General features: G+C 36.1%; 1 protein-coding gene across 2 annotated transcripts; it reads right to left on the minus strand.

The window, feature by feature from the left end:
- Nucleotides 1-13,321: 13,321 nt before the first annotated feature.
- Nucleotides 13,322-19,302, minus strand: LOC122046738 (probable LRR receptor-like serine/threonine-protein kinase At1g63430). 2 transcript variants are annotated; one of them, XM_042607582.1, is made up of 13 exons: nt 19,059-19,302; nt 18,836-18,974; nt 18,582-18,653; nt 18,359-18,502; nt 18,112-18,261; nt 17,068-17,184; nt 16,926-16,990; nt 15,782-16,030; nt 15,464-15,669; nt 15,252-15,384; nt 15,002-15,159; nt 14,227-14,439; nt 13,322-13,785 (listed from the first exon to the last, which is right to left on the minus strand). In XM_042607582.1, the coding sequence occupies exons 1-13, from the start codon at nt 19,150-19,152 to the stop codon at nt 13,540-13,542; spliced, it is 1,986 nt and encodes a 661-aa protein (XP_042463516.1). In that variant the 5' UTR covers nt 19,153-19,302; the 3' UTR covers nt 13,322-13,539. The 2 variants fall into 2 exon arrangements, with proteins under 2 accessions (XP_042463516.1, XP_042463515.1); XM_042607581.1 differs by having other exon boundaries at nt 17,068-17,187.
- Nucleotides 19,303-20,431: the final 1,129 nt, after the last annotated feature.

The following is a 20,431-nucleotide window of genomic DNA, read 5'->3' on the forward strand; positions in this document are numbered from 1 at the left end:
CCACTATCTAACTTATTTTTGTGAGCACAGGATATCAATGTCCCGAAAGTCTTCTGCTGCAGACATCCAAAGTTAGATTGATCTTTAGACACTCAATCTTTAGATTGGTAACTAGAAAGTGTCTAAAAGAGAGAAGGAACAATTCGATCGAGTAGGAGTGGGGTGCAATCGGTTTAGGATGCGGAGGTATGATGTCTTTTGTGCAACTAGTTCAGGATGTAGAGGCATGATGTCATTGTACCAAAGTGGATGTGAGTATATGATATTTGTGGTGTAGAGGAAAAGATGAGGAGGTACAATTTATATTGAATTGAGGAGAGGATTTTGAGGTATGATGTCTATTGTGCCGAGGTGGATGCAAATGTATGATATCTAAGGTGTCGAGAAAAAGATGTGGAGGTATGATATTATTGAGTCGAGAGGAGGATGTAAAAATATTTAAAATCCTAACCCCAAGTTGATAGCCTTCTGAGTCCTTGACTCGGTTGTGCATTTATAAACTTCAATTGAGTTAACAACCTAAGTTCGAACTGTGTCGGCTACATTCTGAGTCTTTGACTCGGTTGCGCATTATAAGCTCGAATTGAGTTGGCAACCGAAGCTTGAATTGCGTCGATAGTCTTTAGAGGGGTGACTAATGAATGAGCGATCGTTTGAATTCTATGGTCAGACTCGGTTTACAATGCACCATCTCACTCATGTGAGGAGTGACTAATGATATTCCATAATAATCTACGATTGTTATGGATGGACCAACTAAGTTAAACCTATAAGGAAGGAAATTGGATTTTGTGGTGAAGTCTTGTAAGGCAGGACTCAGGAAGTGGAGTCGGAGTCATATAATGTTCGGGAGATTGAGTTCGGAGTTATTAGGTATTTGGGAAGTGTAATTGGAACCAGAAGGTGCTCAAGAATTGATTCAGAATCTGAAAATGCTCATGAATTGGAGATAGAACAATGAGGTGCTCGGGATGTTGTTGTCGTTAAGTAATAAAATATATCGATCCTACAAGAACTGTAAATCAAAGTACCAATTGAAGTTGTGAAGCTAGTTATCTAGAGAATTAAAATTGTGTGAGTTCAAGAGAGAGAGAAAGAGAGGGAATTGAGAGAGTTGAGAGTAGACCTGACCACGGTTTGGAACTGACGGTTCGACAGTTCGAAACCGCCGGTTCGACGGTTCCCGGCAGGTCGACCCTTAACCTTAACCGCCCAAGACGGTTACGGTTAACGGTTCGGAACCGCCGGTTCACGGTTCGCCACGGTTCAAGATTAATATGTTAAAAAAAATTAAAAATTAAACATTAAACATTAAAAATTAGAAATTAAAATTTATTGAAAAAAGGGCTTGTACTTATTTAAGTTGCCTACGTATCCCTTTAGGGGAATCAAAGCTCACGTAGTTCTTTACATTTTTATCCTTTTACATTTTCATTCACTTCCATTTCCTGTTCCTGTCGTATTTGTTCCTTCAGTATCAAAATCTTCAACTTCGTCATCTGAAAGTTGCATTCCTTATTTAAAAATTAGAAATTAAAATTTATTGAAAAAAGGGCTTGTACTTATTTAAGTTGCCTACGTATCCCTTTAGGGGAATCAAAGCTCACGTAGTTCTTTACATTTTTATCCTTTTACATTTTCATTCACTTCCATTTCCTGTTCCTGTCGTATTTGTTCCTTCAGTATCAAAATCTTCAACTTCGTCATCTGAAAGTTGCATTCCTTGGATTCTTTTCTCTGCTCTGGTCCAATCGTCCAGTAATGCTTGGGCTTCCAATGAGTCGGGAGACAAAGTTGATCATCGTCATCTAATATGTTGTCGCCGGCACTGAACGTCTGCTCCACAGCAACAGTTGACACTGGACAAGCTAAAATTTCTTTTGCGATCACGAAGAGAACGGGAAAGCTTTGAGCCTTCTGTGACCACCACTTTAAGATATCGAAGTTTTTGCTATCTGCTTCATTAAAATCAAAAGAAGTCGTAAAATAATTCTCAAGTTCCTGTGTGGAACTTGAGGATCCTCGTGGACGTTTTGTCCGTTCTTTTAATAAGAGTTGTACTTTTGTAAGTTTTAAATTACTACTAGTAGTTTGTTGTATTTTAGAAATATTAATTTATGTTCCATATTTTGCATAATATTGATTATAAATATCATATAAATAAATTCTAACATTATATATAATATTAACTGGATCAGGAGAAGAAGAATTTTTAATTGGAATTAAAGCGTCATAATATAAAGTTAACATTTCTTGTAAAACTTCTAATTTAAATCTAGGATCTAAAGCAAATGCAATTAAATAAATTTTAGGAATTAAATAAAAATATTTTTTCCATTTAGTTTTCATAACTAAGATGCAAGGAGATAAAGATTCATTATTAGTATGTTCATTTAAAACTAATACTATATTAGAAAAAGTTTCTAAAACTAATTGAGCAGTGGGATAATAAACACCGGAAAGTTGTTCGGTTGCATCATTATATACTTTTAAATTTTCACAAATACTACTACAAATATTCCATTGTTGTGAAAATAAATATATATTAGTATTAGTGTTTTGTGCAAAAAATGAGCATAATAATTTTTTATATTGAAATGAATCTTGTAATAATTGGTATGTTGAATTCCAACGTGTTGGTACATCATGTGGAAATTTTTTAGGTCTCATTCTATTAATTTTACAAAACCTACCCCATTGTTTCATTATAGATGGATGAGACCATAAATAAGAAATTACAATTCTAATTGGTTTAATATAACTTTCTAAAAATTTTAAACCATCTTGAACACATAAATTTAAAACATGGCATACACAACGAATATGAAAAAATAAACCTCCAATAATAGGTTGACAAATAAATTTTAGATCATCTATACAAGCGATATTGGAACTAGAATTATCTAATTATATTGAAAATATTTTATGAGTTAAACCATATTCTTCTAAAATTAAACATAATAATTGTGCAATATTATGAGCATTATGTGATTCATCAAAAACTCTATAAGCTAATAATATTTTTTGGAGGTTCCAAGAGTTATCGATCCAATGGCAAGTCACACACATATACGAATGTGTTTGCCAATGATCACTCCAAATATCGGAACATAAAGAAACTTTATTATCTAATTTACTAAATTCATCAATTAAATTTTTTTTTCCTTGTTTTACTAATTTTTTAATTGTACGAGTAAGTGTAGTCCTAGAAACATGTTTAGCACATGGATTAAGAGATTCTTTACAAAAATCTTCAAATGTGCATTTAGATCCAAAACTAAAAGAAAAATGTTTTACGGAAACAAATTTAGCTAATGATTCTCTTAATTTATTATCCGAATATAAAAATAAACCGGAATCGGTACTACCGCTAGTTGAAGAAAATCTTAATAATTGTGTCTGAAAACGATCGAGTCCATATTCCGTCGGGTGCTTCATTTCTACATGTCGTTTCAACGACCCATAGCCGCCGCCGACTTGGAATTTGTAGGAAGCATTGCAGTGCTTACATTTTGCACGCATTTCTCCCGACGGAAGAGTGACCTTCTCAAAATGTTTAGTGAAAATAGAAGACTTTAAAGGAGGAAGTTCCCGAACCTTAGAAGTAATTGCATCAGTACTTCCTTATGTTTCGGGTGTCGGATTCGGAAGATGCTCGATCTCATCATCGGTGGATTGAATGTTGGGGTCCTCCTCCCGTGGATTCATTATTTGCTTTCCCTTCCGAGCTCGAGATGATGCACCTCCGCGGCCTCCTTCCATTGTAATTGAAAATTGGAAACGAAAGCGTGTAGAGATTAGAGAATACGAAAATGAGATTAAGAGTAGAGAAGATGTGTGTGAAAAATGATGAAATGAGCTCTCTATTTATAGAGTTTTGATAGTAACAGACACTAAATCATAGTCATTGATCAAAAAATGGTCAAATGATCCTAACCGTTGAAAAAAAATACCCAAAATACCCTCCCAACGGCTACGAACCGCCGGTTAACCGACGGTTCCAACGGCTATGAACCGCCAGTTCAACCCGCCGGTTAACCGGCGGTTCGTCGGTTTTACAGCCAATGAACCGGAACCGGCCCGGCAACTTGCCGGGTTGCGGGGCCGGTTCCGGTTCAACCCGGCGAATCGGGTCAACGGGCAACCGACCCATTGACCCGGTTACGGGCCTGGGCCGGGTCCGAGCCAGACCCCGCCTCGGGTCGGGTCTAGTTGAGAGAGTCTAGATCCAACAAAAGGTCGAGAGCAAGCAAGTGGTCATGAAGAAGTCTGGATTGGACGATCTTGGGACTTCGGTTTGCCACGATAATCGTTGACATCATAAGTATTGTTTACTTTCCTCTCTATATGTTTATTCACATTGGTGAACCTATCCTAAAATACCGATATAGAATTTTGAAATTATATCGGTGTGCCTACCCAAACGTTTGAAATTATTAGTTCGATCGCTTTCTCATGAATGCCCCTATCACGTGAACCCCACGATCCCCTAGTTGCCCTCATTTACTTTGTGACACCGAATCAAGGTAGACCTATTAAGATCTGTGACAGTCAATGGTGCCCTTATTGGGGAAGAACATCATTTCCTCGTGGCATACCGACATACTTTCGTGATCGATTCTTACTGTCTCGGACATTTATGGGTCGAAGAGTTGGATTCACCTTTCGGTCCTTCCCCATGTCTGTGAGATATGAAAGTGCAGGTTAGTGTCACAGTCATGTATCCACAATAAAGTCGAACCATGAATAAACATGTCATGCAATAGAGAAAGGTAAACACTGTTAGAGTGTATACTGAAAGTCTAAGCTTTTGTAAACATTTATTTTGAATAAAGATTCACATTTGATCAAATTATCTACATTTGTTTGTAGTTGTTCAATTAATTTATATTGTAGATAACATAGTTTGTGGTGTCACATACAAAAGATAATGTTATCAGTACCTTATAAATTATAAACAGTAGCTCACGACCAAGATGGAAAGGAACAAACCATTGGAAGGTCATAGTGTAATTAGGTATTAGTTTATCTTAACTATATAAATGCACTAGTACACTTAGAGTGTATTGAGTAGGACCATTAGAGGTCGTTTCTTTTATACTGGCTTTATAAATGAACAAAGACCTCAGTTATTATGGAAGTGTGTGCTCTTAATCCTAATATAATAACAAGCACATATATTTGATATTTATTTCTTTAATTTATCAATGGGTGAGATTTAGTTTGATAAATCAATAAGCCCGATAAGTTGGGAAATTATATAACTTATAGTGTGTGTTGTTGATTGTAGAAGGAAACTGTGTCCTAGTGATCTAGGTTGATAATGTCCCCAAGAGGAGCTCATAAGGATTGTCATGTTAAACCCTGCAGGTGAACTTAGTCCGACATGACGATAAAGTTGAGTGGTACTACTCTTGGACTAAGATATTAATTAAATGAGTTGTCAGTAACTCACTTAATTAGTGGGCATTCGACATCTTAAACACAAGGAGACTAACACACTCATAATAAGAAGGAGCCCAAAAATGTAATTTGGAATTGGTGCGGTAGTTCAATAATAGTTCTCTAGTGGAATGAATTATTATTGATAAAATTAAGTTGTGTGTTCGGGGCGAACACGGGATGCTTAATTTTATCGGGAGACTAAAACCAATTCCTCCTCTCGGTCCCTATCGTAGCCTCTTAGTTATAGAGTACTATACCCACCTATACCCACCTTCATACCCATGTTGTAGGGGCCGGCCAAGCTAGCTTGAGAACCAAGCTAGGGCCGGCCAAGCCTTGGTCCATGGGTGGCCGGCCCTAGCTTGAACCCAAGCTTAGGTGGCCGGCCCTATTAAATAAGAAAAGAATTTTAATTTTAAATTTTTCTTATGTGGAAGATATAATTTAAAAGAGAGATTAAAAATTAAAATATCTCTTTTATAAGTCTCTACAAAAGATTAACAAAAGAGATTAAATCTCTTTCCTTATTTGTAGATTGGAAGGATATTTTATTTTTCTTCTTTGTAAATTATTCACATGTTGAAAAATTAAAATTATAGAAATTTCTTTTTATCGACCATGAAGGGATTTTAAAAGGAATTTTTTTTTTTTAAATTTCCAGAGACAAATAAGGAATTTTAATTGGTTGATTGAAAATTACCTTGTTTGCTCTTCCATGAGGTGGCCGACCATGATAAGTTATTAGGAAATTTTATTTATTTTTTCTTAATTAATTCATGTCAAGGAAAGTTAAGGAAATTTTATTGTAATTAAATTTTCTTATTTGCCAAAGCTAAGGAATATAAAAGAAGGGGTTTGGGTGCCTTCAAGGTGAACAACCTCTATTATTTTTCTCCCTCTTTTCTTCCTTGGTGTGGCCGGTTTTTCCCTTTCTCTTCTCTCCATCCTTGTGGCCGAAACTCTCTTCTATCTTGGAGATCAAGTGGTGGCCGGATCCTAGCTTGGAGAAGAAGGAGAGAAAGCTTGCATCCCTTGGAGCTTGGTTGGTGGAAAAAGATCTTCATCCTTTGGAAGTCTTGCTTGGCCGAAACTTGAAGGAAGAAGAAGAAGGTGCTAGGTGGTCCTCGTCTCGAAAGATCGTTGCCCACACAACGTCCGAGATTAGAAGAGGAATACAGTAGAAGATCTAGAGGTCATTATCTACTAAGAAAGGTATAACTAATATTGTTTTCTGCATCATGTTAGTTTAATCTTCATGTAAAAATACCAAATACAAGAGGCATGCGATTCTAGTATTTCGAATTAGTTTTCGATGTTGTGTTCTTTATTTTTCTTTTCCATGTGAATCGATTGTTCCTTTTGGTTAACCTAGAGTTATTTAAGGAAATTAAATATTAGCTTTCCTTAAAAGGATTTGTCTAGGCGGTGGTGGTTGCTCCCATATCCAAGAAGGCCATGTGCCTCGCCATGTAGTCCTGGAAGCCAATTTTAGAAATTAATATTTAATGGAATTAATAACATAGGTGGATTTGGATCAAACCTGTTAAGTTCCGCAGGAGATCCAAGTCTAAATCTAAAAGAACAAGTAAGTTAAACTTAGGATCAAACGTGTTAAGTTCCGCAGGCGATCCTAGTTTAATTTAAAAGAACACATGGTAGCTAGGAAAAGGTTCAGACCTTTGTACAAAAAATTTGTACAGTGGAACCGTTAGGCTTTCCGAGTAGCAACCAACAAACACTTACTTAAATTGATTATCAACGATTATATCGGGTTATTTCCTAATCCTAAGATCTAAAGAACTACTCCATAGAGATGGAGTTACAACTAGACTTGACCACGGTTCAGAACCAATGGTTTGATGGTTTAGAATCGTCGGTTCGACAATTCCTGATAGGTCGATCCTCTTAACCTTAACCGCCCAAGATGGTTACGGTTCACAGTTTGGAACTGTCAATTCATGGTTCACCATGATTTATGATTATTATATTAAAAATTTTAAATTTTAAAATTTATTTAAAAAAGGGTTTGTACTTTTTAAAATTATATACGTATCCTTTTAGGGTAAAGGAATCAAAGCTCACGTAGTTCTTTTATATTTTTATTCTTTTATATTAGGAAGTGACGTTGTTACTCACTTCCATTTTTCGTTCTCGTTGTATTCCTCCCTTCAATATCAAAATCTTTGACTTCGTCATCTGAAAGTTGAATTCCTTGGATTCTTTTCTCAACTCTGATCTAATCGTCAAGTAATATTTGGACTTCCAATAATCGGGAGACAAAGTGAATCGTGATTCATCTAATATGTTGTCATCGGCACTGAACATCTACTCCACAGCAATAGTTGACATTAGACAACTAAAATTTCTTTGGCGATCATGAAAAGGACAGGAAAGCTTTGAGCCTTCTATGACCACCACTTTAGGATATCAAAATTTTTGCTATCTACTTCATTAAAATCAAAAGAATTCATAAAATAATTCTCAAGTTTCTATGTGGAACTTGAGGATCCGCATAGACGCTTTGTTCGCCTTTTTAATAAAAGTTGTGCTTTTGTAAGTTTTAAATTATTACTAGTAGCTTGTTATGTTTTAGAATTATTAGGTGGCGTTTGGTTTAAGGGTTTGGGAATGAAAGAATGAATTCATTCCCAAACCTTGTGTTTAGTTGATGGAAATGAAACCCAAAAACTTGGGTATTGGTGAAACTCACCTCCTCTTTTGGATTTTGATGAGAATAAAAATAAGAATTAAATTTTAGACGAAAATACCCTTAATATATTTGTTCAATTTTTCTTTCATATCACTTTCTCTCTCCTTATTCTCTTATCATACTTTCTATCTCCTCATTCTATCATCACACTTTCTCTCTCATCATACTTTCTCTCTCCTCTACCCCGCCCATCATACACTCTCTCTCTCCTCATTTTCTCTCATCATATTTTCTCTCTCTATATTCTCTCCTATCACACTTTCTTTATTTTTTTCTCATCACCGGGACTTCCACCACTTAGCTTCACTCACTAGGGCCCGACTTCACTCACCGGGACTTCCACTACCTAGCTTCACTCACTAGGGCCCGACTTCACTCACCAAGATTTTCACTTTGCCTAACCTTTGGTTAGAACTTACTTTTGCTAGTCATCTAGTCCTGACTAGACTTCTCTCACCCAAACATCAAATCCTGTTTGGGTCAACCCTTGGTCATATTGTCAAATATCGAAACCCTAGAGGTCGATTGCACCAACACAAAAGAGCGTGCCCATGTTATGGGACATGACCAGAAAGTATCATTGTAGCTTCTCATTCCAAGGCTTAAATGACTCCGTTTTTACTTTAATAAAAACAAACGAAGAGTAATTTTTCGAACTAAAAGAGTAAAATAAAAAAAATGAAGATGTGAGAATGTAAATTATGCTCATGAAATGACACAGAATACATGTAAAACAATACTAAAAGCACGTAAGAAACACGCATATCAATCTTGTAAGCAAGGAAATTGGATTTGGTGGTGAAATATTGTAAGGTAGCACGTGCTTGTTTTCCTAGGAGAGGGGATATAGGAAGGATTTGATGTGATGAAGGGATCCATGACTTGTACATTACACATGCTCAACAGATCCATTCGAACTGCTTGGCTCATCTGACTCATCAACCACTAGGCCCATGTCCAACCTGCCTAAGGCATCCAAACTACGAACCCGACCTAAACTTCTCATACCATACCTCCTAATCGACACAAATCGATCAAAACTCCAAATCGCCCAATTGTCCAGCTTGCTCGACTGTCCACAAAAACCAGATTGGTTGGCCAGACCAACTCAATCACACCAATACAACTGTTTGAACTGGCAGACCAACCAACTCACCTGGAACAACAGGCTCAATTGAACCAACTAGATAGATTGCCTAGACTGCCCAACCTATTTGACCTGCTTGAGCTACCTGAGTGTCATACATTGTTCAAGAGATCGGGTTCAAAGTTATTAAGTGCTTGGGAAGCAGAGTTAGAGTTAGAAGGTGCTTGGTAATTGGATTCATAATCTGAAGATGCTTAGGAATTAAAGATAGAACCATGAGGAGCTCAGGAAGTATGTCTAGACCAAGAGAGTGTTCGGAGGCAGATGTAAAATTGAATAGTAAGAGAAGCATAGGTTTAGCTCTAAGACAATAAAAACAATTGATAATGGTCATTATGGGTGGAAGTTTCGAGTGGCCATTGAAAGGTAATAATGATGGTTGGCGGTCGTTATAGAAGAATAATATTAATGTCATAAAAACTGTCATTATATAGTAACAGCTATATAAAAGAAAGGACATAATTCAAGAAGGGAAGGCAAATACTCATTCTCATGCTCACTCTTCATACATTCATCTATTGCAGTTCTATTATTTTCTGCTCTCATCATCTTACTTAAGCATCAGAGGGGTTTTGCCAGGACTAGATCAATACCCTCTGACTTCGTGTTGATTTTGAGCAAGAAAACCTTTTATTTTGATACGATGAATAGATAGAATATTCAACCATCAACATCCCAAAAGTACTCAACTGAGAGCTTTTGAATTTTATCATATATATATAGAGAGAGAGTTTTGGTATGACGCACCTTACACAGCACACCCAGTGAGCACCTCAAAAAAAATTTTGTTTTGATTTTTTTTTTTGGCTTAATACTATAATCTAACCCCTAAGTCCTAAATATAAAATCTGATTGGGATAACTGAGAGCTTAAAAAATAAACAAATAATATAAAAAAATATATATTACACTATGTACTCATAAGGTGTGCGACATAAGGGGTGTGACATATTATATATATGTGTGTTACCTTGCGCACACCCCTTGTACTTCCAACGTGAGCGCCTGAGTGTAGTGGGGTGCCCGAAATACTTCCAGGTACTTCGCATGTACTCAGGCGCCCATGCTGGTCTAAGGGAGTGCCCAACAGATCACTTGCATTCTTTTATATATAAAAAAGCATGTTACCTTACCTCTTGAGTCTTATAAGCAATTTTCTTAATTTTTTTAGAGCTTGAGTTTAGAATTTAGGTACTTCACATGTACTCAGGCGCCCACGCTGGCCTAAGGGAGTGCTCAACAGATCACTTGCATTCTTTTATATATAAAAAAGAATGTTACCTTACCTCTTGAGTCTTATAAGCAATCTTCTTAATTTTTTTAGAGCTTGAGTTTAGAATTTAAGATTTACGTTTAGGATTTAACTTAGTATTCAAGCTAAAGAAAAAAAATACACTCACAAAGTAAGTACTATAAGGTAAGTGGAATATCATTTCTCTATATATAGCTCTGATATGTTGCCTGACTCCCCATGCATGACACACAGAATTCTGAGCACCTAGATCTCTTGTAAATGTCTGAATTAGTTTCGGATGCCTTGCACACTCATCAGACATGGGAGTCGAATACGGAAATCAGACAATATATCATTTTCCACATATATATAGAGAAATATTATCCTGCACACTTTATCCTACACACTCCGTGAGCACCTAAATTTTTCTTTATATTTAAATTTTTTATGTGTTTAATAATATAACTTAACCCTTAAACGCTAAAAGTAAAATCTTATTGACATAATCGGAAGTTTAAAAATAAGCATACACCATTGTTGCCCATGCCAGACGCCCAAATTATATTGCAAATTTAGTTTGCTCACCCACGGTGAACAACCACCCTGGGCTACCATGTATTTTATTTTTTTTATTTTCTTGTTTTTCTTAAGCAATCGACTATGCTTATCAGATTTTAATTGTAGGAGGTTGGATTAACGTATTAAGTAAAAATAAAATTTTTAAAAAATTTTAAAAAATACTTTGAATTGGAAAGTTCAGGTTCGCGTGAATTTCGGCCCATAAAATTTTGGAATTCAAAGGGTGAATATGATGATCACTTAAGATATTTAGAGATTAATTTTCCTCTTATATTGAATCCTGGGTCCATCCCATGGAGATTTTTCGTTGATTATCAGAATAAATCGAGAAGCGCACGCAGTGGATAGTCCAAAAGCTCAGTATCATTTGGTTGCGCTCCTCATTGATAAAATTTTTTCCTCCAAATGATTGTCACTCAAGCACCTATAGTTCGATCACCAGGTATGACATATTTATAGGAATTTTTTCTCTAAATGGGAGAGCAACCAAAAAATGCTAGGCTTCTGGGTTGGCCGCTGCGTGCACTTCTTGATTTATCCTAGTGGCCGGTGAGAAACTTCCGTGGGGCTAGGTATATCACCCCAGGGATTGTTAATGAGATTAACTGGGATTATCATTTTTTTTTTAATTGTTACTATGAGCTTTATTTTTTTTATTTTTATTAATCCAAGTATTTGGATTGTGTAGTGGGCGGCCTTTTCCCTATTCATCCATCGAGTAAATTCAGAAGTACAAATGAATCCTGACGCAATGGTCCAGCATCACCAATAGTTCGAGCACGCAAGCGATGCAAGACAGTTCGAGCACACAAGCGTATGATATGTCTTGTGTGGGTTATCCATCTCGCCTCTTATCATTATCATTGTACTTTGTCTGGGGTGCTTGGTGGGATCCTTAAAGAGCTTTACAGCAATGTGGTTCTTTCATGATAAACTCAGTTAGCCTCATTAATTATCCCTGGAGGTAACTGGTCCGACCCCACAGAAGTTTCCACCGACCACCAAGATAAATCAAGAAGCGCGCATGGTGGCCAACCCAAAAGCCCAGTATCCTTTGGTTGCACTGCTCATTTGAAGGAAAAACTTCTATAAATACATCATAGCTAGGGATCAAATTGTAGATATCTGGATAGATGTCTTATCGTGACACCCAGGCTGGGTAACGTCGAGCCTAGGGTGACTGGCCCAACCCCACGGAAGTTTTCCACCGACACCCAGGGTAAATCAGGAAGCACTCGCAGCAAGCAGCTCAGGAGCCCAACATCTTTTAGTTATGTGCTCCATTTAGAGGAAAAATTCCTACAAATTCGTCATAACTGGGGTTTGAACCGTGAGTATTTGAGTGACAATCTAAATGATCTACCATTGCACCATAGCCCCGGGGCCGATTCTTTTGTAAAGAAGTACATAGTCATAATCAATCTAATCGCAATTGTATCAATTGTACTGATCGACTCAACAGAATCAATTAGATTGATTAGGTCCATCGACTTGATTGGTCCTTTTTGGACTACATGCCCCCACGATACTTATTGGTTGCACGAATTGTCCAGCTCAACCATCCCCCTAACAATTCGGATCATCCGAAGAGCTTGTAACTCAACTAGATCATCTGGCTTGCATGATCCAGCAAACTCAATTAGACCGTTAAGGCCGATCAACTAGATCAAGTTGTCGGACCCAACTACCTTGATCAAATGATCCAAACAAAATGACTTAAGCTAACTCATCCGATCCGCACTCAAATTGTCCGGACCACTCAACCCACTTGATCTATCGAGACCAACTAACACAGGCATCACAAGTCCGACTGACTTAACTAAGCCGGTTGCTAAGATGGTCAAAGTCGTCATGCGTGACCTGAAGTTCATTTAATTGGCCTAATTCCTGTGGACCAATTTATGATGCCATTGACAAAGCACACAACTTTAGATGGTCAAATATTTAATTAGAGAATTTTCCAGAGATAATATTCCTTGCATGGACTTGAGCATTCAAAAAGTGAAACAATAAATTCTACACTTTGAAAGGAATATGATCTACCAAATCTATTTGACAATTCTATACATTTTAATATTTTGAACTAATGGAAGAATAAATATTGCAAGTGAAAATGATTTGATAAAAGAAATTATTCAAATGATATGCCAAACTCGTCTCATACCATAAACACAGACTCAACACACGAGATATATCACATCTGAATAAAAAAGAAGAGAGAAAAATGTCCATCCATAGCTAATTTTAATCCTTAACTAATCAAGTGTGTACAATAAAATATTGTGTGCCATGCTGTGACTTGTATTACTTCAGCTGGCAAGCACAATTGTTCATCCAATTCCAATAGTAGAAACAAATGATTAGGCAAAAGCTGAAACAAGGCATTTCCTATGTGACGTGGATTTACATGGAGGGAGGAGAAGTATTAGGAAGACAAGGCTAGCTCAGCCCATGCCAAAGGAGATTCCTTGAGTAGGGCAGCAGGTGATAAGTCGATTCCATTCTCCAACGCAGCGGTTATTATTTGCATCGACGGTCTCTTTGTGGGATCGGGTTCGATGCAGAGGCTAACCGCGCTGCATATGACCGCGAGGTCTTCTGACTTTGTGTTTTTCAATTCAGGGTCTACTAGCTTACTTATCTCTTCTGGGTTTTGAAGATACTTTGTGGCCTGTATAACATAGAAGAACAATGAACCGTGGATATATAGCATGAATCTACTAATATGAATCACAAACTGTTGGATCAAGAAGGATATATCTTGAGACTAGCGAACCCAAAGGGCAAACAATGTTATGCCTTTTCCAACTAATAAATCTCCAAAGGGAAGATAATGTTGAAAGAAACTTGTGATTTGCAGCGAGGCTATGGTTTCCTCAGTTGGGATGTGATAAGGTAGCTAAATAGAGGTAATACAACCTTTAACTTACCCTGACTATTGTATGAACTGATTAGAGGGCTCGTTGAGAATTAAGCTTCTAAACTACAAGGAACAAATGATTATTGGAAGTTTGTAGGAAATAAGAACAAATTTGGGTTTATGCCGTCACTATCTGTTACAAGAAGCTGATGCTGTTTTTGAGTATCAAATATTTTCAAATATGCATCTTACCCAATTTATCAGACACCCTCTTTCCTTGCAATATGGAGGTCTTCCACTGATTATTTCCAGTAAAACTACTCCAAAAGCAAAGATGTTAGCTTGAATTTCCATTTCTTGTTGCTCTCGAGGAACATTATATTCTGGAAGAGAGACTTTGCTGAAGTAACCAGCACTTTTCTTAGATTCTGAGAAAATAATTTTCCAGCTCTCAAAATCAACCAACTGCAAAAGAAATGTAAGAGGGTTTTATAATCTTAATCCATTCCGCTAATACAAAGATGTGAAAAAACAGAAACCAAGTTAGCAGCAAAAGTCACTGAAGGAATTATAAAACAGAAACCATGTTAGCAGCAAAAGTCACTGAAGGAATTATCTGGGAAAGATGAAAGCCACAAAAAAAAGCTCAGACTTAGAGTCATGATTTAAGAAAGTATATTGAGTGAGAATTTATATGATAGATCTCATTAAGTTAATCATGTTTAAGCAACTGAATGCTCTTAATGAAGAGAACTTCAATCAAAGCCGTATCCTAATGCCAATACAAAATTGTGTTTTTATGATACCATTAAAACATTAAGATACAGTATATCCTAGAAGCTTAAATAATGCATTATCCCTATAGAACTAGCTTGCAAAAATGATGTGGCTGATTGCTATCAAGAACTCTTCCTTACAGAAAAATCATGGCAGACAGGTTTTAGTGTTGTAGAAGCTGCAAATTTACTCCTTTTCTAATTAGCAGAATGTCAGATATGGATTATACATAACAAGAAGGATTTCACACCTTTGGAGAAAATTCTTCAGTAAGATACACCGCATTGGAACTCATCTCAGATAACACAAATGGTGGTTGCAGCTCTGTGTGCAAGTACCTCAATCCCCGAGCAACCCCTAGAATTATTTTCATGCGTCTAATCCAAGATAACTGAGATCCATCACCATCTAGAGTTTAAAAGTCATTAGCTTATGTTAATTTGAAAACTTTTACCATATATAATAACTAAACTAGAAAGGTAAGTCTGTGTCTCACTTACAATGTAAATGTTCATATAATGTCCCATTAGAGGCATAACCAAGTACCAGCATCCTTGAAAAAGGTTCATTTTCTTTGCAATAACCAAGTAACTTTGCTAGGTTTTCATGATCCAGTCTGGCCAGATCTGCTACCTGAATAGGTGGAATTTAGATAATTTTTATCTAAAAACCATTCAGTATCTTCAAATAAATTTTCACAAAGTTCAAGTACCTTATTATGAAAGGATAACTCGAGATAGTTTGTCCATTGGTCTTCTAAGTTGCATAATGAGATAACGGCAACTTCAGTTGAATCCTTCATTGTTCCTTTGTAGACCATACTATGTGGGGAAGTACCAATTATATTGCTGAAATCCTCACAAGCTATTTCAAGTTCCTCTCGGCTAAACCTCAGGACATTTTTTAACATGTCACCATCTATTTTTTGAACAATAGATAAGATATGCCAATATCAGCTTTTTTTAACAGTAGCGTTATTCAACAATGAAATATTTTGAAAAACAAAATAAGGGCAGGCATTTTCAAATACCTATTGATATTGCCATGTCGTCCTTCCAACTCATAGTTTTCTTCCAGTGGATTTTCTCCAATGTTTTTAACCTACAAGTCCTTACAGCAGTGGCAATTCCAGTGATAATGAAGACAACTACAAGAAATCCAGTTGTGACCCCCAGGATCAGAAGCCATTCTGGTTGCTGTGGACTCTGATGCTTTTTATGCTCTCCAGTGGGTTGTTTATTTCTCTCCTTGGCTATTGCCTGATTTTTGTTCGAACGACCTAGATCAAGATAGAAATGGTTCAATTCACTGATCCCATGTATTCTGAAAAATAAATAATTATTTTATGTTACAAATTTTCTAAAAAAAAGGCAATCCATACTTGATGTTGAATGGAAATTCCATCAGAATCAGCTACAAGAGGTATATTACTAAGTAGAACATGTCGTAGAAGGAATTGTTGTTGGATATAGAGTAGAAGCAAAAAAAAGTACAGAAGTGGAAGCAAAGAAGAGTTTTTCAGCTTGGGTTTGTATGTGATCAGTAAGGGTGCATGTGTAGTTTAATTTCCTGTTTTCCTTGATTTTATTGATTGCATGATCCTAGATAGTTGGGACTAGCAGGGCTTTGTTGATGTAGAAGTTGCTTGCAGAATGTACTGTTAAAGCAAAAGAGGATTGTGATTTTCATTTGAATTTAAGCTGTGTGAAAATGTTAAATATTTAAAATATAGTTTAACCAAAATGATGCTAACATTATGATTCAATATATTGATTAACCTACATTAGGGAGACAGTTCTGGATCATTTCTGAATACTACCACATAGAAGAAAAACATTTTTGTTCTTTTAGAGATTATTACCAACCACCTTTCACTAAGTATCTAACTACCAAACAGCTACATTGGTAAATCAAATAAAAAAGGTTAAAGGATGGCTATGAAGACTCATGACTTCTCACCTTGAAGGTGGAAGTACTACCAAAAGTGCTAACATACAATGAGGGCAACATAGTTGTGGTAGCACTTATACAATAAGATATAACTTAGTTGAGTCATTGGTAAAATCATAGCATATGAATTACAGGTAGCCTATCAAACTATAAGTATTTAAGCTGTGTGATTATTTCATTTTTATTTTTGTGAAAAAGTACAGAAAGTGAATTGGTACTGGTACAGGATTTAGACGTTCGTTGCAGAATGGTGTATTTATCTTGAAAGCAGTTTCCTTGGAAACTTGACCTGCAAATGAATCCAAGATTACTTACCATGTTGAGCTACCATAAGATGAAAGGAATAATTAAAATAATATTGATTACCTTTGAAGATACTTCAAACATGATGGTATTTGTCCAACCAAGAAGTTGTAGGAAAAATCTACCATTCTTAACTTAGATAACTGGCAAAGGCCACCGCTTTTGCCATCAGTTGCATGCCTACTTGAAATAAAAGTAAATATTAAACGTTTTCAAGAATAATATTACTTTGCATCCAGCACCTGAAAATGTGAAACACATGTCCTTATATAAACTACATATAGTATACCTAGAGTGACTATTCAAATGGATGTTCAAGTTGGCTTAAATAACAGCATCGACCTTTGTTTTTCTCATACTCTCATGAATGATGCTTTGATTATCTCTTGAATCATGAACTAGATTGATAATAAATATGGCTATCATGACTGTAGTTTAACAACCTCCTGAAATAAACCTCTATATTTTATTCCACCAATTGCCATTACTTTGTTAATGTCAAAAAAATTAGCAAATATACATGATCCTGCATGTTGAAGTTAATATAAAGGTTTTACATTTGAAGTTTCAGCCAAGTCTTACCATAAAATACTTGCTAGTTAGAAATTGTTCACAAATGTTGCATAAATAATGAAGAAAATAATTACTTAAACTGCAGCATATAGGACATCCAATGGAAAACGCATACGTAAGGCAATAGAAATAACACCATTGGGTTTAACAGAGAAATTTGGTAGTAGCATTCTCAATAAAAGAAGTCTACTAGTCTGAATATAGTCAGGAAAAAAAAGGACAGCGCGGTGTAAGAAACTCCCGCCATACGGGGTCTTGGGGAAGGATCCATTATACGCAGTCTTATATTGTTTTTTGCAAAAGACTGTTCCCAAGATTCGAACCCATGACATTTAGGTCACAAAGCAATAATTTTACCGTTGCGCCAAGACTCCCCTTCTACTAGTCTGAATATAGTGAAGTAAAAAATTTTAAAAAGCAGTGAAGATTGGATTTTGTCAATTTGTATAGTCGGTAAAAAGAAGTTTACCGATCAATAGTGAAGTAAAAGTTTTTTAAAAAATGGAAAAAGACAAGGGAAAAAGCATAACTTACAAGCCGTGCGATGATGCAGAAACATTTAAGTTGCTGCCTCCAGGAATCTGTCCCCCAAGCCTATTCCTGTCTAATCGTAACTCCACAAGATTTTCTAATTTACCAAGTCCAGGAGGTATGCTACCCGTCAACCCATTGGAATGGAGATCTCTGTGTGTGTGAGAGAGAGAGAGAGAGACAGATCAGTGAAACTCAAACTGGCCAGCAAATTAATGATTGTTGAAAATTCCAACCAGCCACTACTTACAATTTATTGACGGCAATTAATTCTCCAAGTACGGGAGGTATAGGACCAGTGAGCCGATTCATGCTCAAATCCAACACAGTAAGATTCTTTAGCATCCCTATTTCCGCTGGTATCGTGCCTAAAAGCAAGTTGTTGTTCAAATGCCTGCACAAAGACGAGCAAACTTCTGAGAAAGACGCATAACGCAAAGAACTACTACAAAGAACACATGAAAACCACCTACAATTCTTGCAGACAACGGAGCTTTTTAAGTTCTGGAGTAAGAAACCCTTTCAATGACGATCCAGAAAGGTTTCTGCAAAACAAAAACCCAGTTCACATTTTGCATGAGAACTAAACGATTATCGTCATCAAAATTGGACTTTTCCCGAAAATAAAAGAATCTTAAAAACTATTGACAGAAATCTAAAGCTCTGACAGGCAAAACAACCCGAGATCTACTCATGAAGATCCCTAGAAAAGCACAAAATTTCTTACAGGGAAACCACACAATCCCGATTCGCAGAGCAGGTGACTCCGGTCCAGCTGCAAGGACTTCCGTCGACGGAATCCCAATCGGATAAAGCCGAGAAAGGGTCCTCAAATGCCGAGCGCTTAAAGGCGACCAGCGCAGAGACTACAAGAAACAACCGTAACTCCGAGGTTACCCTAAATTGGCCATGAAAACGCAACCGATTCGAGATCCCGACGAGATACTTACCTTCATAGTGTGGAAAGGACTGAACCTGCGCGAGAACGGCCCTCCAACTGAAAACAAGACCTAGAAGTAGCCGAAACCCGAGCGACTGCTTCATCCTCTAGCACGCACTGCAGCGGAGAGCTTCCATGAAGATGGAGGTGAAGGAGAGAGGACAAAGAAGGGAGGGAGGATTCGCCTTCAAAAGGAGTGGAGAGTGTTCGCTTACTGGCTCGTGGGCAGCTTTAGCCAAAGCGCTCTTCTTCTTTTCAATGAATTATTATGGAGAACACCTTGCTTTTAAAATATTCTCAATGGATAATTCTCTTTTTTAAGGACACTCCTTATTTTTCTATCATTTCCACATAAAAAAATAAAAATTATAAGAGCACTTCGTTATAATTTTTATCTAAAAAATAACTTTATTTCAATGTATTAATATATTAAAAATATTGTTGTTATCCAAATTATTTCAGGAGCTGTTATAATTATAAAAGTTATGATCATAATTACTATACAGTCTAAATTATTTTTAAAAAAATAAACTATATAATGAGTTTATGGTAACGTTCATGTTTATTTATTTGATATATTCTTTTATTCTGAACAATATTATTCCATACGTCTAATTTATTTATAACCCTACAAATTAGAGTGATTTAAATTCAAATTTAAATAATTTTACAGTTAGGGCATCTCCTATGAGAATATTTAGAGAAAATATTTCTCTAAATATCTCTCTCTATCAAATATCCCTGATTGTGAGAATATTTGAAAGGATATTAGAAATCATCGGGCACAGCTTTGTGCCCGGTGATTTCATCATGGATGACATGAAAGTGATCCCTACAAGTTGTAATTGAGAGATAAAAATATTTAATAGGTGGGGCTCATAAATACTTGATTGGGGGATATTTTATTATGAGATTTGAGATATTTGATTGATAATATGAAAGTGAGTCACATAAATATTTGAAAGAAATATTTGATGTCATTATGGATGTTTTTATAATAGTTATGGTCATAACTACTGTAATAACACCATAAAACTAGAGTATTCTCTATATATCAATGTCAAGAGTTTTATTCTTGGGTCGTGCAACATCCTTTAGTACAGCGGAGTCAACACAGGCGTCACCGGGTAGAATATGTGTAAAAAATTAAAAGAATATTCATTTTTATTTATTCTCAAAAAAACATTCTTCCGTACATTTTTTTTTCTATAAGTATTTACATTTTTAACTCTATCTCATCAGCTACGAGCTCATAATGACTATCATATGAAATTTCAACTTGATCAACATTAATATTATATCATTATAGTACATAACTATTACAATCTTTTAATCAACCATTGATTAATATTATATTATAATAATTGCGAGATGATAATTGTA

The sequence above is a fragment of the Zingiber officinale genome, chromosome 2B (assembly GCF_018446385.1).
Source record: "Zingiber officinale cultivar Zhangliang chromosome 2B, Zo_v1.1, whole genome shotgun sequence".
In the NCBI taxonomy this organism is placed as follows: domain Eukaryota; kingdom Viridiplantae; phylum Streptophyta; class Magnoliopsida; order Zingiberales; family Zingiberaceae; genus Zingiber; species Zingiber officinale.

Excerpts from the sequence above, each read along its gene's own strand:
- LOC122046738 (XM_042607581.1), bottom strand. The coding sequence starts at position 19,152 with ATGAAGCAGTCGCTCGGGTTTCGGCTACTTCTAGGTCTTGTTTTCAGT. Across the intron at positions 18,503-18,581 it reads CTCCGTTGTCTGCAAGAATT|GCATTTGAACAACAACTTGC; the intron begins GTAGGTGGTTTT and ends GTCTTTGTGCAG. Across the intron at positions 15,385-15,463 it reads AGTTATCCTTTCATAATAAG|GTAGCAGATCTGGCCAGACT; the intron begins GTACTTGAACTT and ends CCACCTATTCAG.